Source organism: Nyctibius grandis, chromosome 6 (genome assembly GCF_013368605.1).
Source record: "Nyctibius grandis isolate bNycGra1 chromosome 6, bNycGra1.pri, whole genome shotgun sequence".
Classification (NCBI taxonomy): domain Eukaryota; kingdom Metazoa; phylum Chordata; class Aves; order Nyctibiiformes; family Nyctibiidae; genus Nyctibius; species Nyctibius grandis.
Window position 1 is genome coordinate 3,188,591 of NC_090663.1, and position 14,988 is coordinate 3,203,578.

Consider the following 14,988-nt stretch of genomic DNA (forward strand, 5'->3'; position numbering starts at 1 on the left):
GTCATCATCCCTGGAGGGATTTAAAAGCCATGTAGGTGTGGTGCTGAGGGACATGGTTAGAGGTGGGCTTGGCAGTGCTGGGTTAATGGTTGGACTTGATGATTTTAAAGGTCCTTCCCAACCAAAACAATTCTGTGATTCTATTCTATGATCAACAAATGCCAAAATTTGACAGCAATCTTTACAGGTTTGAGAAGAACTACAGCTTTGACTGAAACTAAAGGAGCAAATCTTCCAAGTGAGGGCAAAAGCACTTCTTGGCTTGGTCACCATCTGATGCAAAAGCCACCAGGGTGAACTGCAGGACTGGGATGGGTCCTGACCCGTCACCTCCTTTTTGTTTCTCCTGCAGTTTGCTCACAATTGTGTTCACTCAGTGAGAAGATCAAGCTATGGTACCAACACGCTTTTTTGAAGAACAATCCTCAAGAGAGAGGGTGCAGGATCCGACCGCTGTGGCAGCCGGTGCCTGTGTGCAGCCTCCCCTGCCCGTGCTGGAGGAGATGGAGCCCCGTAGCAGCAGCAGCACTCCGACAACAAATTAAATTTCAAGTTAATAGGGGAACGCATACCAGAGGAATGAGCCAACCACAATTACCGACTCTTATCTCGCAGGAAAGATCTTTCAGTTATTGTGGGTAGCGCTGAAAACATCAGCTCGGCGTTGGGCACTGCTGGAACCGGTGAGAAGAAAAACACAGGTGTCAAGTGCTTCTGCAAATCCACAGGGCACGTGGGCTTGGCTCCCACCTCCCAAAAGGTGTTGGCAACGCAGCTGGAAAAGGCACAGGGAAGGATACGGATGGTCTGAAGGTAGCGAATGGCTTTGGATGGACTTTGTTGAAACAAGATACGTGGTTTTAGTGCTCACCCTCTCCACAAAACACGGCACTCAGCGCTGCACCGGTATCGATATGACCGTCACCTCCACGCCTGGATGGTGTTCTGCCCTTTTGAGCAGCTCCTTGTAAGCCTGTACTCACCTCCAACCATACGCACAACCGTAACACACTCAAAAAACCCACCGGTGCCAGGACAGACACACAGCCTGAACAGCATCTGCATCAGCTGGCAATTACTAATCAGCGTATCTGGCAATGGTGTGCATACTCAAATAGAGATGTCTCAACACAATGCCATGTATCCATCTCATTACACACCTCGCTCCTATTGCTTTCAACACACACCGGTGCTCTTCCCTACCCAGGACCATTCACACGAGTGGTGGGACCACTAATACCCCCCCCAGTCTCATCGCTCACACCTCCACCTGATGCTCTGTGTCATGGGGATTTATTTCAGTAAACAAAGAAATTCTCCTTGTTTTCCCTTATCAAAGCCAATTTTTGAGAAAATAAATACATTACACCAAAGTATTTTAGATGAACACCCTGACATGTTTACCCTAACCTTTTGTATGGTTTACAGAAAGAAAATAAAGAATCACAGAATCACAGAATGTCAGGGATTGGAAGGGACCTCGAAAGACCATCTAGTCCAATCCCCCTGCCAGCAGGATTACCTAGATCATGTCACACAGGAACGCGTCCAGGCGGGTTTTGAATGTCTCCAGAGAAGGAGACTCCACAACCTCTCTGGGCAGCCTGTGCCAGTGTTCAGTCACTCTCACCGTAAAGAAGTTTTTCCTCATATTTATGTGGAACCTCCTGTGTTCCAGCTTGCACCCATTGCCCCTTGTCCTGTCAAGGGATGTCACTGAGAAGAGCCTGGCTCCATCCTCATGACACTTGCCCTTTACATATTTATAAACATTCATGAGGTCACCCCTCAGTCTCCTCTTCTCTAAGCTAAAGAGACCCAGCTCCCTCAGCCTCTCCTCATAAGGGAGATGTTCCACTCCCTTAATCATCTTTGTGGCTCTGCGCTGGACTCTCTCTAGCAGTTCCCTGTCCTTCTTGAACTGAGGGGCCCAGAACTGGACACAATATTCCAGATGTGGCCTCACCAGGGCAGAGTAGAGGGGGAGGAGAACCTCTCTTGACCTACAACCACACCCCTTCTAATACACCCCAGGATGCCATTGGCCTTCTTGGCCACAAGGGCACATTGCTGGCTCATGGTCATCCTGTTGTCCACTAGGACCCCCACGTCCCTTTCCCCTACGCTGCTCTCCAAAAGGTTATTTAATACCATCAAGTTTAGTCAAATTTTAAGGGAGGACAGCAGGTTTAGCATCCATGTAGAATTTTGAGTAAAACACAAAGCTTCCCTTTCTACACGAAACCTGGTTTTAAGTCACCCAAACTTCAAGTGACTCTTTCATCGCTCTTCCTATTCCTATGAGACATCGTAATTTTAAATATTGGATAATTTGAATCTACAGCTTGAAGGTTTCTTCAAAACATCAGCGTCTTGCTTTTTCTAGACAGACTGATGACACTGTAGCTAATTTGCTTAATTAGTGATTTATAGAAAGATCTCTTTAGGAGAAAGTGAAACCCTTCAAATGAAATGCTTTAAGTGCAGAATCTAGAGACCATCCATAATGATTGTTTATTCCCATCTTCTACATATTTTCGGGCCACGCGATTGATGGCATTGTACCTCCTGGACATGGCACTTAGTGCCATGGTCTAGTTGACATGGTGGTGTCAGGGCAACGGTTGGACTCGATGATCCCAGAGGTCACTTCCAACCTGATTGATTCTGTGATTCTGTGATTCCTAAATCCAAAACTGAACTCTGCAAGAGGCCAAGCATAGACATCCCAAGTTTTTCCTAACAGGAGGATGTTGCTTTCTTAAAAGTCGCGCTGGGATAAGAAGGAAAGAAGTCAGCACGTAAAATAAACACACACATCCAGACGCCGCCGCACCGCCCTGAAGGAGTTTTCCCCTTGATCTCAGCAGCTTTCTTTCTACTGCTCCATCTTCCCTTCCCCCGAGCACTTGGCTTTTGCTGACCGCTGCATCCAGGCACACAAATCCTTCTTCTAATGGGTGCTCTGGTACCTTGGAGCACGGGGAGAATGCTTGCACAGATGTTCATTTTGTAAGAAACAATAATTCATGCAAATCCCTGCTCCAAGCAAATTCCACAGTCGTGCATCTTATCGCAAGCCAAACAAAAAGTACAAATACATTTGAGTCCCGTAAACCTGCATTAAAAGAATTTGCTCCTGTTACAGCTTGAATTCCCTCCTTTCCCCCCCACGACTCAGCCAGTAAACTATCCACCGACACCAAACACGAACCAAACCACTAATCCCACCCCTGCTAATAAGTGTAAACCCTGTTGCAACATAAAGCAACGCCTGGGTTAAAGTACGATAGACCCTAACGCACCCCATGTCCACCCGCATACTTCCTTACCCGTTTACAGCCTGAATAAATGCAAGAACAAAATCCTGTCTGTGATGTTGGTGGCACCAAACATCTCACTGCGCTCCAAAGCAGAGCACCCAACTTTGCTGTATTTTGGGTGTTTACACATTGCAGAGGTTGGTTACATCGGTGGGAACTCGGAGACACCTCTACCACCTTTTCAAACTCGTAAATTGAAATGTGATGAGTGTGTAGAGCAAAGCCTAGAAATGCGTGGGGTCCTCTTGCCTCAGTAAAGTCAAGATGGATTTTTGAGGTGTTTTGACTGCAAGGGGAAAGGTTGGCTCATGTTTAGGAGCCTATATGGTGACCACGGTGAAGACCCTCTTCCCTACTGCAACAGGAGGCAGAGACCAGACCGTTGCACCACCCTGATGATGCTTCTGAGCACAACAGCCACGGCAGAAATGACCCAGCAACACAAGAATCCAGACATTAAAGTATCATACAAACTACTTATAAATACATTTAACTCCGCACACATTTGTATTTTCTTTTCCAAGTTTGTCCAATAGTTTAGTGCTTTTAATATCAGGGATTTTCCTCCATTTCATTAATCAAGAATTGAGTACTCTCTTGCCACATCTGCAGATAGACCAGCTTTCCACAGAAGCTCAAGACAATGAAAATAAACTAATAAAATATATTTTTAGTTGTTTTTTTTTTTGAGGAGGCAAGTTAGAACCTGAATTCCAACTCAACCACTACATTTCAGCAGAACAAAAATTCCCCTGTGCTGAGTGCTCTCAAATAAGAGTCATGCCCCTTCCAACTCAGCACCAACAGAGACTTTATTATCCTTTGGGGGAGGAAGTTGGATTTTTTTCCACTTAGTTACATTCCCAGGTAGTCCTTAAATAAGATTTCCCTTCCTCCTGTGTTTAAAGGGACACTTAAACACAACAAGTCAGTGCCTTGGCCGTGTGCTGCTCCATCCTGCCATCGTTGTGTACTGAACCCTAAAATAGAGCGATGACCGCCCGGTCACCGGCGAGTGCGATTTTATTTCAAGGAGAGGACAAATGCCAAGATGCCAAAATTAACAATGCTTCTTCCTACCTTAATTATCATAAGTAAATCGTCCACCTGCATGTCATTAGGAGCCCATAAAGGTTCTTCCAGTGGTGCCCCCTGCAAACAAACCAAAAAACAAGCTTTTAAAACCAAAGAGTTAAAATTCAGCAACATCTTTGGAAAACAGCATTTCTCCTGCTGCCAGCAAGGTGATTCCTCTTCGTTTGACCTGTGCGCAAAATGCAGCTTCTCATCATTGCTCAAGCTAGAGACACACTTGAAAAAATGAAAATGTTTTAAAAACAGAATGGAAAATCATGGGAGTTTCCAAGATTACAAGTGCTTTGGGGCAGAGGCAGCAGCAGGCGATGACAGGTCAGCAGCAGCACTTACAAATGAGAAGGAAACTCTGATGGTCACAGCTTCACTGGATACGTGCACTGCTCTTTGGGGTAAAGTTTAGGAGGGTCCACGGCTAGAAGAAGTAGATCATTTTTATCATAGTGAAGGCATCCTATTCGCTTTGGGCTCCTGTGAGTGTGTATTTACCCAGACACAAGCAGTTGGGGCATTTGAATAAGCGGTTCTGCCTATGTCCATTTTTCCCACCCCAAGAGAAGGGGCCAGAGAGTCACAGGGCGGTCACCAGGACTTCTGATGGCCACATACCAGTGAGACAGCCACCAGCCGACTTCCCCAAGCCCAAACCTCTCTGGATACAGACTTTGGCTGTAGGATCAAGTGTAATCCCAAGCTGAAGCTTGTCCCTGCGGTTCAGGTGACCTGCAGTGATGTTTGTGATGTTCTCACACGTCTGTACAAACCAGCCTCCCTCCTCACCAGCTCTCGTCCGGGGGTTCCTCACTCCATCAGCAAAGCCGCACCGCAGGGACTCACGGTTCACTCGCAAAGTCGAGACTGTTCCCAGCTGATCCCCACTCTTACACGACAAGCCAAGTCGCTCCCGCTCTCTCCATCTCCATTCTCTCTCCCAAAATATTTTTTACCTACATCAGCTTTGAGGCAGCAGCGGGCTCCTTGCAGGGGTTTGCAGAACCAGCCCTTCCTTTCACTAATCCCATCTTCTGGGCTGATGCTATAACGAAATTAGAGACCTAAGGCACTTCTGGATTTAGAGTTGAATATATTTAACCAAATTAATATTTTTTTCCTATCAACATCTTTTCTCCCCAGCCTTGGGCAGGATGCGACCCAGCCATCTGCTCTGTTGATGCCAAGTAGCTGCGGAGCTCACACATAATCCCTGGGTGATCTCCTCGCTGCTTTTCATCCTATTCATGTGTTGACTCGAGCACTTGTTCAATTAGACAAGTCTCAGCACTTCAATCAGATGGGCGCACAAGGCTGATTTTTACCTCCACAGAGAAAAAAAAAAACACCTGATTTAGTCAAGTGTGATAGAGCCAGGAGCTTCAAAGCAATGAGACCTGGAGATCACATCTGCTCTGAAGTCTGCCAGAATCGCTGCTTAACCCAAGCAGACCACCAGCAACCAGCAACTTCCATTTTAAGAGAAGCTGAGCAAGAGGAGGTTAAAAAGACATTGGATCTGGCAGGGAGGAGGAGAGCTGGGTTACTTTCCCAGTATTTATTTTCTAAGGCAACTGGAGAATGGCTGAGGCATCTGCTTTCTCTTGTCTCTGGCCTAAAGTGAGGGACCCACAGACGTGCTGAACTTGCTGGTCCCCCCACACCACTGGCATTCAAGGCCAGGTTGGATGGGGCTCTGAGCAACCTGGTCTAGTGGAAGGTGTCCCTGCCCATGGCAGGGGCGTTGGAACTAGATGATCTTTAAGGTCCCTTCCAACCCAAACCATTCTATGATGATTCTATGATTTCACAGAATCACAGAATCAATCAGGTTGGAAGAGACCTCTGGGATCATCGAGTCCAACCATTGCCCTGACACCACCATGGCAACTAGACCATGGCACTAAGTGCCATGTCCAGGCTTTTCTTAAACACCTCCAGAGATGGTGACTCCACCACCTCCCTGGGCAGCCCATTCCAATGGCTAATGACCCTTGCTGAGAAGAAATGCTTCCTAATGTCCAACCTGAACCTCCCCTGGCAAAGCTTGAGGCTGTGTCCTCTTGTCCTATCACTAGTTGCCTGGGAGAAGAGGCCGACTCCCACTGCGCTACAACCTCCCTTCAGGTAGTTGTAGACTGCACTAAGGTCACCTCTGAGCCTCCTCTTCTCCAGGCTAAACACCCCCAGCTCCCTCAGCCGCTCCTCGTAGGTCAGACCCTCCAGACCCTTCACCAGCTTGGTTTCCTTCCTTATGCTCCAGTGTTTCCCAACACCTCCCAGCAACGCTGCTGCCCTGGGGCAGAAGGGTCTGGGGGCTGCAGAAATGCAGTCCAGCCTTCAGCCTGTCCTCTCCTCCCTCCTGTGCAATGGGTATGAGGTCCTTCTGTCCTTCAGCTAGCTAGATGAATCTAAAACAAAGGAATAAATTTTACGGGACCAGATCAGGAAGTTGGTGTAATCAACTGTGCTGTCAATATTTTAATGATCAATTTATTCCCTCATCCACAAAGCTGGCAGATTCAACGTGCAGTCTTGGAAGTTGGAAGACTTTGCCTTCACCTCCGGCTTTAGAAAGCCTTGATGGAATGAAGGACTCCCCTTCCCTGCTGTTATTATCATCATCTGAGAGTTAAAAGGGAGTCAGCAACAAAGCTGAGTTTTTAGGAAGCCTGGAGCCAGCCACATGCAGTGTACGCTCACGGCTCCTTCCAGGATGAGCTGAAGGAAGAACGTACACTGGAAGGCAACGAAAAAAAGCAAATGCAAAGGCAGAATGAAAACAAAAGAGCTTATAAAAGCTTGTAAAAGTCAATGCAACACGTTTGAATGGGTTTTAGAGCAGGCTGCATAGTGATAGGACAAGAGGACACAGCCTCAAGCTTCACCAGGGGAGGTTCAGGTTGGACATTAGGAAGCATTTCTTCTCAGCAAGGGTCATTAGACACTGGAAGGGGCTGCCCAGGGAGGTGGTGGAGTCTCCATCTCTGGAGGTGTTTAAGAAAAGACTGGACATGGCACTTAGTGCCATGGTCTAGTTGACATGGTGGTGCCAGGGCAATGGTTGGACTCAATGATCCCAGAGGTCTCTTGCAACCTGGTTGATTCTGTGATTCTGTGATTCTGTGATTCAGATGGCTGTAAAAACAGATCAGTACCAGAAGAAGAGAGTAATTCCTGATGCATGACTTGCAGTGACTCACAAACCTCATTCCCTTTGACAGGTGAGGAGCGCGGTGCAGGCAGGCACTGAGCTCGCTCGAGTATGTAGAGTAGAAACACCCCGTGTGATAAACGCTTACAAGGATATCTGACATCCACATCTGTTCTTAGAAATTAGTCACAGGGCCTGCGCGTAGGGGAAACACGGTTGCCAAAGAGCAAACGAACGACAGAACTGAAGGAGGTGGCGTGTCCCACGTTGGGCTGTCTCAGCCCTGGCCCCGCACAAGCCTTTCCACTCATCCGCCGTGCCCCGACCCCCCTGTGCCCCTATGGGCCAGCGAGATAATCCGCCTGCCAGATAATCCTCCAAAACCACGGGGTCCCGAGGATCTGGTGCAGTCAGCTGAGTGCGGTAAGCCACAGCTGCAACCCACCAGCCTTGGGAACACCATGATTACTATTTGCATTTATTATTTATATATGTTAGTTGCATATATTTGGATGAAAGCAATTTAACCAGGTAGATGTTTACCCCGTTATAGCAGATCAACAGTAAGGCTATACGAAGGTGCTTCCATTCTCTACAGTCAAAATTCAGTTTTGCAAGTCCAACAGCACTGGGAAACCCACCACTGACCTGACCCAGGTGTTTCTGGACAATGGCATAACATAAAGCTCCTTCAGAGAGAGCTTCAGTTATGAAAGAGACCCTGGGACTCAGCAGCCAAGCGTCTTCCAGTACGGTGCTGTGCCAAAAGGTTAGATGACTCCTTTGTAAACCTCGCAAGCAAGGTGAAGGAGAAGGTCTACCTTCACACAGAATCACAGAATCAGTCAGGTTGGAAGAGACCTCTGGGATCATCGAGTCCAACCATTGCCCTGACACCACAATGGCAACTAGACCATGGCACTAAGTGCCATGTCCAGTCTTTTCTTAAACACATCCAGAGATGGTGACTCAACCACCTCCCTGGGCAGCCCCTTCCAATGTCTAATAAACCTTGTGCTCTTCTATTTTAGATTCACAAGACAAAACAGTTTTATTGGTAAGACGTCAGGTGAATTGGTTGTGTTTGTGTGTTTTACAAAGCAACAAATGCAAGATTAGGAGCTGTGCGCTCGCAAGCTCACCTGCAGGCTCCATCCCCTGGAGACAGACTGGTCCAAGGGATGGTCCATTGACCAGCACAGAGCAAGTTAACGCGAGGAGAGAGTTCAGCCATGCTTATACCTCAAGAAATAACAGAGGCAGCTTATCTCACAGAGCTTGGGAGCCCAAAAACTGCAGCTTGACTGGTGGCTTCCCACCATCAAACAGGAAAACACTAAGGATGGTGAGTTACGTGCTTGGGAGTAAACAGCTCCCAGTAATTCAGCGGTGTCCAGACACCCCAGCTGAGGCCAGGGCCTTATCGTGAGTTATAAAGAACTGTAGGATGTTCCCTCCCTGAAAACGCAATTACTTCTGCAAACAGTACCCACAAAAAGCTGGATGGGTCCGTAAGAAAGGTGCCATCCCTTGGTGTTTCTTCTCTCCCAGAATAGCTCAGCAGAAGGTCAGTGACCACACTGGTAGGAGAGCCCAAAGCCAATTCACAGCCTGGTTCCCTGTTTTTACCCACGACATTAGACCTGCTAAACCTCTGCAGCCAGGTTGTGCCACTCTCCATAGCAAACAGGCATAGCAAAGTCATGGGAATGAAGACTTTGGTGGACATGGTGGACCAGCAGGCATCCAAACTGAGAACTTCACTCAAGCTGACATTTCTGTGCTGGATCACCCTGCTCACTACGGAACAATTCTAGGGCTCAACACCATTTCTTTTATAAAAACAAGGAATACAAGGTCACAAACTAAGAGGACAACGGGCAATGGGCACAAGCTGAAACATGGGAAGTTCCATCTGAATGAGGAGGAACTTCTTTACTTTGAGGGTGCCAGAGCACTGGAACGGGCTGCCCAGGGAGGGTGGGGAGTCTCCTTCTCTGGAGATATTCAAAACCCGCCTGGACGCGACCCTGTGCAACATGCTCTGGGTGACCCTGCTTTGGCAAGGGGTTGGACTGGATGATCTCCAGAGGTCCCTTCCAACCCTTAACCAGTCTGTGATTCTGTCTCTTTCAGAAGAACCCCGCTGAGAAAGCGCTTTGGGAATGGCCGCACTAGGTGGGACTTCAGACCACGTCAGAGGGTTTGTTAGTTGAGAATGTTAATGGTATAAAAAGTTACACACAGAAATGTTCAAGATCTGGGGTTGGCAAAGGTGGCCCACAGTTATAGGACTCCTCCATCTCTTATTAAAATAATTAAAATAAAATCAAGGCAGGTATTAGTCGGCTAGACAGCCCCAAATGCCGCCGCCTGCGTAATCCACCTGAAAGCCAAGAGTATCAAGGCAAATTAAAGCTGCCTTTAATCCATGCAAATCTCAGCACAGGAATCTTTTATTCTCTTCCCTCCTGCCACGAGTTTAGTCCTGCCCCACACCCCTTTGTGCTGCCAGAGCTGCAGGGGCAAAACGACACAAAGCTGCAAATTTTAGTAACAGAGAAGAAATTTTGGACCTTTCACACATTTTGGGGTGGATGCAGCTTTCTGCTTCCCCAGTCGGGTCGAGACCGAACCCCATTACACCCGTGCTTGGTTTAAACATACGTATCGACACACCTAAATTAGGGCAATTTGTGCATAAATTAGGCAGCATCATTATGCTAATTGGGATGGTATGATTGTGCTGAGAGTGTTTGCAATCCACAACCCTCTGGGACAGCCCCGGGAGTGAGCTGCTGCATCTCACAAGCCCGGCGCTCCGCTGGCATCCCGCTGGGGCAGGTACGGCCACACATCACCCCAAAGGAAGCCTCAAGGACGGAGGAGAAGGGGCTAGGAGACCTGCTGGGGTTTGCTTCATTCAAATGCTGGTTTCTTTTCTAAATTATAATGCTACCCTTAAAAATTAACCCTCCTTCCCAAACATCGCATCCTAACCTCCCCTGCGATGCACGAAACAGGTCGATTTATAGATGGGGGCAAAGAGAAGCTGCTAGAAAAATCATAGAATCATAGAATCACGGCATGGTTTGGGTTGGAAGGGACCTTAAAGACCATCTAGGCCAACCCCCCTGCCACAGGCAGGGACACCTTCCACTAGACCAGGTTGCTCCAAGCCCCATCCAACCTGGCCTTGAACACTGACAGGGAGGGGGCAGCCACAGCCTCTCTGGGCAACCTGGGCCAGGGTCTCACCACCCTCAAAGAAAAGAATTTCTTCCTAAGATCTCATCTCAATCTCCCCTCTTTCAGTTTAAAACCGTTCCTCCTCGTCCTGTCACTCCATGCCCTTGTAAAAAGCCCCTCTCCAACTTTCCTGTAGCCCCTTCAGGCACTGGAAGGTGCTAGAAGGTCTCCCCGGAGCCTTCTCTTCTCCAGGCTGAACAGCCCCAACTCTCTCAGCCTGTCTCCAGAGCAGAGGTGCTCCAGCCCTCTGAGTATCTCCGTGGCCTCCTCTGGACTCGCTCCAACAGCTCCGTGTCCTTCTGTTGGGGCCCCAGAGCTGGACGCAGCACTGCAGGGGGGTCTCACGAGAGCGGAGCAGAGGGGCAGAATCCCCTCCCTCGCCCTGCTGGCCACGCTGCTGGGGATGCAGCCCAGGACACGGTTAAAAATATACCACCACAGTGCAAACCCCAAGATGTAGGTAACAGAAATAAAGAGCAGGAGACTCAAATCCCCTGCACTTCGCATTACCAAACCTAATGTGAAGAAACAATTCGTCCTCACAAAAACCAGAGCCGCTGTACTTTACCCCTTCCAATCCCCACCTGAATTGAAACAGATATCGGGATGCTTGCCAGGATCAGGGCCGTATCACAGAGTATCCCTGATGATCCCTGCCCTAAAAGCAAAATCCACCCTAAATTGTACCAATTGAAGGAACCAGGATAACAAGATAACAATGGCATCCTGGCCTCTATTAGGAATAGTGTAGCCAGCCGGTCTGGGGAAGTGATCGTCCCTCTGTACTCGGCACTGGTGAGGCCGCATCTTGAGTACTGTGTTCAGTTCTGGGCCGCGCACTTCAAGAAAGATGTTGAGGTGTTGGAGCAAGTCCAGAGGAGGGCGACCAAGCTGGGGAAGGGTCTGGAGGGTCTGACCTATGAGGAATGGCTGAGGGAGCTGGGGGTGTTTAGCCTGGAGAAGAGGAGGCTCAGAGGTGACCTTATTACAGTCTACAACTACCTGAAGGGAGGTTGTAGTGGAGTGGGAGTCGGCCTCTTCTCCCAGGCAACCAGTGATAGGACAAGAGGACACAGCCTCAAGCTTCACCAGGGGAGGTTCAGGTTGGACATTAGGAAGAATTTCTTCTCAGAAAGGGTCATTAGACATTGGAAGGGGCTGCCCAGGGAGGTGGGGGAGTCACCATCTCTGGAGGGGTTTAAGAAAAGACTGGACATGGCACTTAGTGCCATGGTCTAGTTGCCATGGTGGTGTCAGGGCAATGGTTGGACTCGATGATCCCAGAGGGCTCTTCCAACCTGGTTGATTCTGTAACAGAGGAACTAATAACTGCAAAGCAATGGCTTCTCCTTCTTGAGATTCAGCTAAATAGCCATATACGAGTAGGTCTACCCAGTGTAGGTAGTTATCAAGGCAGACCTCCATGGTCTCTTATCAACACATGGATTTTTTTAGATATCCTCCAGGTATCCTGCAGGCTGAGCCCTGCACGCCTGCGGGGCCGGGGTCGATGGCCCTGGAGCTCCAGCTCTGTGGCCGGGGTGGGTCTGTACAGCACGAAGCAAAAACAATCCGTTCTCAGGAATAACAGTGCTTCAATACCAAGGAACAGATACCAGGTGCAAGGTTTTTAATGCTTTCGACCTCAGTGCTCCTGCACTTCTGCATTTCTTTGCTGCTTTGACCTTATAACTATCGAGAGATGGTTTTTACGGCAGCACCCAGGAGCTGCCCGGCCCCGCAGACCTCCCGGGCTGAAAACATTAAAGAATCCTGCGGAGGTACCTGGAGGATTGATGATCAAAGCCACAAACCCTGTTTACAAGCACACAGCAAGCACCTCAAACTCAACCCAAGGCAAAGGAAGCAGGGATAAAAGTGAGTTATTGCAGGAACGGGAAAACGAGGGTGAAAGGGTGAAAATACTAAAAGGGCAGGGGCACAGGGGAGTCGGGGGATGCTCCAGAAGCAGCAAGAACGGGCAGCAAAATTGAGCTGCCCCAGCTGCAGGGCCAAAGGGATTAGCAAGGCAGGAAGCAAAGAAACCCCCTGCCAGCTTCCTTCTGCTCTTCTGCAGCTCCCCTCGAGCACAAGCGGCTGGGCGGTGGCTTTTCCCCCCTCCCTCTTTAAACAGAACCCCCCCTAAGTACTTCAGCAGTGAAAGCAAACTCATATCTCCCTCCCTAAGAATCACGGCATGGTTTGGATTGGAAGGGACCTTAAAGATCACCCAGTCCAACCCCCCTGCCATAGGCAGGGACACCTTCCACCAGACCAGGTTGCTCCAAGCCCCATCCAACCTGGCCTTGAACACTGCCAGGGAGGGGGCAGCCACAGCTTCTCTGGGCAACCTGGGCCAGTGTCTCACCACCCTCACAGCAAAGAATTTCTTCCTCAGATCTCATCTCAATCTCCCCTCTTTCAGTTTAAAACCATTCCCCCTTGTCCTGTCACTCCATGCCCTTGTAAAAAGCCCCTCTCCAGCTTTCAAGAATACTGGAAGACACAAAGAGACAGGGCAAAGCTGTTTGAGACGAGGCCTCCTTTACAAATTGATGCAGTTGGGAAAAAAAAGAAACCCAGGTATGCAGAGGTGGCCACCGACCCCAAGAGCCACGTCCTGGGAAGCCAGCGGATGCAGAGCTGTATGTGAGAGGCGTTCATCAGCGATGATTTGATAGTCAAATATTGGCATATGGGCCAATATGGATATGAGTAGGTATGTAAACAAGCTGTGACCCTACCTGAACACATCTTGGGAGGAGACATCAGTCTTCCCGAGCTCTGTGGCAGGGATGCTAGAGCTGCTGAATGCATTGTATGCAGCCCAGTTGCTGAGGTCTCATTTCTAACTAAGCAAAACATTTGCAACCTTTTTATTCCTCTTCCTCTTTTGACTTCCTTAATGAATAAACATACTTACGGAGGAGGGGGGAAAAGCAAACCCCATTCGCACGACTCAGTCGTCCCTGGCGCAGCCTGGGTTTGCCAGGAGCGGCTCGGAAGGGGCAACGAGACGTGAGATTTTGAGCAGCACGATGGGGACAGGAGGTGCCACAGGGCAGGTGCTAACCCGAGCCACCCATTGAACAGGGCTTGTGGGATGTACAGCTTATTTACAGGAGGCTTGGCTGTACCCTATACGTTTAGGGAGTGAACGAACACAGCAAACTGTGCTTCTCAGCCCTGGATTCCCCAAATGTTTTGGAAAAAAAAAATCACAGAATCAATCAGGTTGGAAGAGCCCTCTGAGATCATCGAGTCCAACCATTGCCCTGACACCACCATGCCAACTAGACCATGGCACTAAGGGCCATGTCCAGGCTTTTCTTAAACACCTCCAGAGATGGTGACTCCACCACCTCCCTGGGCAGCCCCTTCCAATGGCTAATGACCCTTGCTGAGAAGAAATGCTTCCTAATGTCCAACCTGAACCTCCCCTGGCAAAGCTTGAGCCTGTGTCCTCTTGTCCTAGCGCTAGTTGCCTGGGAGAAGAGGCCGACTCCCACTCCACTACAACCTCCCTTCAGGTAGTTGTAGACTGCAATAAGGTCACCTCTGAGCCTCCTCTTCTCCAGGCTAAACACCCCCAGCTCCCTCAGCCGTTCCTCATAGGTCAGACCCTCCAGACCCTTCACCCTTCACCAGATCCCACATCCCCAATAGGCTGTTTGTTGCCAGCTCTTGAATTCAGCAATTTCTGTGTCTAACGAAGGGGATGTGGGCTACTCCTTACCCACACGCCAGCTCGATATGGCAAATGCAGCCACGTGCCCTATTGCCACCACCGGCTCCGCTCACCAACGCAAATCACCGCGATGGAAACCTCCTCGTCCCTGCCAGGAGAGGTTTCAGTTTCGTGAGCCACGCATTGGGTTTTCCTCTCCGTTGTTTCACCAAACCCCAGCCCAAAGCAGAGCTTTAGCTGCTCAAAGGCAACCAGGAGCTGTTTTTTAGGCACATCCACGCGATGCAGCTTGTGTGATGGAGTCAGGCGGCGGAGCCGGGGCAGGGACACGGAGAGACCCTTCAGGAAGCAACCCAAGAAACGAGCTCCAGCCAGATTTCTAAAAATGGTTATAGCATCAGACAGCGATAGGATGTTCTTCATTCCTCCACACAGATGGATTTCTGAGCTTCGGATATAAATACAACATTGTTTTAGCTGGGATATTG

At 49.1% G+C, this 14,988-nt stretch overlaps 1 protein-coding gene across 2 annotated transcripts in view; it reads right to left on the minus strand.

Moving 5' to 3' along the window:
* Positions 1-14,988, minus strand: part of PTPRA (protein tyrosine phosphatase receptor type A) — a 151,845-nt gene that overhangs the window by 75,102 nt on the left and 61,755 nt on the right. For both annotated transcript variants that reach the window (XM_068403348.1, XM_068403345.1), the window contains exon 3: positions 4,404-4,475. In XM_068403348.1, coding sequence (XP_068259449.1) covers positions 4,404-4,475 — 72 coding nt within the window. The remainder of the gene's footprint in view (positions 1-4,403; positions 4,476-14,988) is intronic.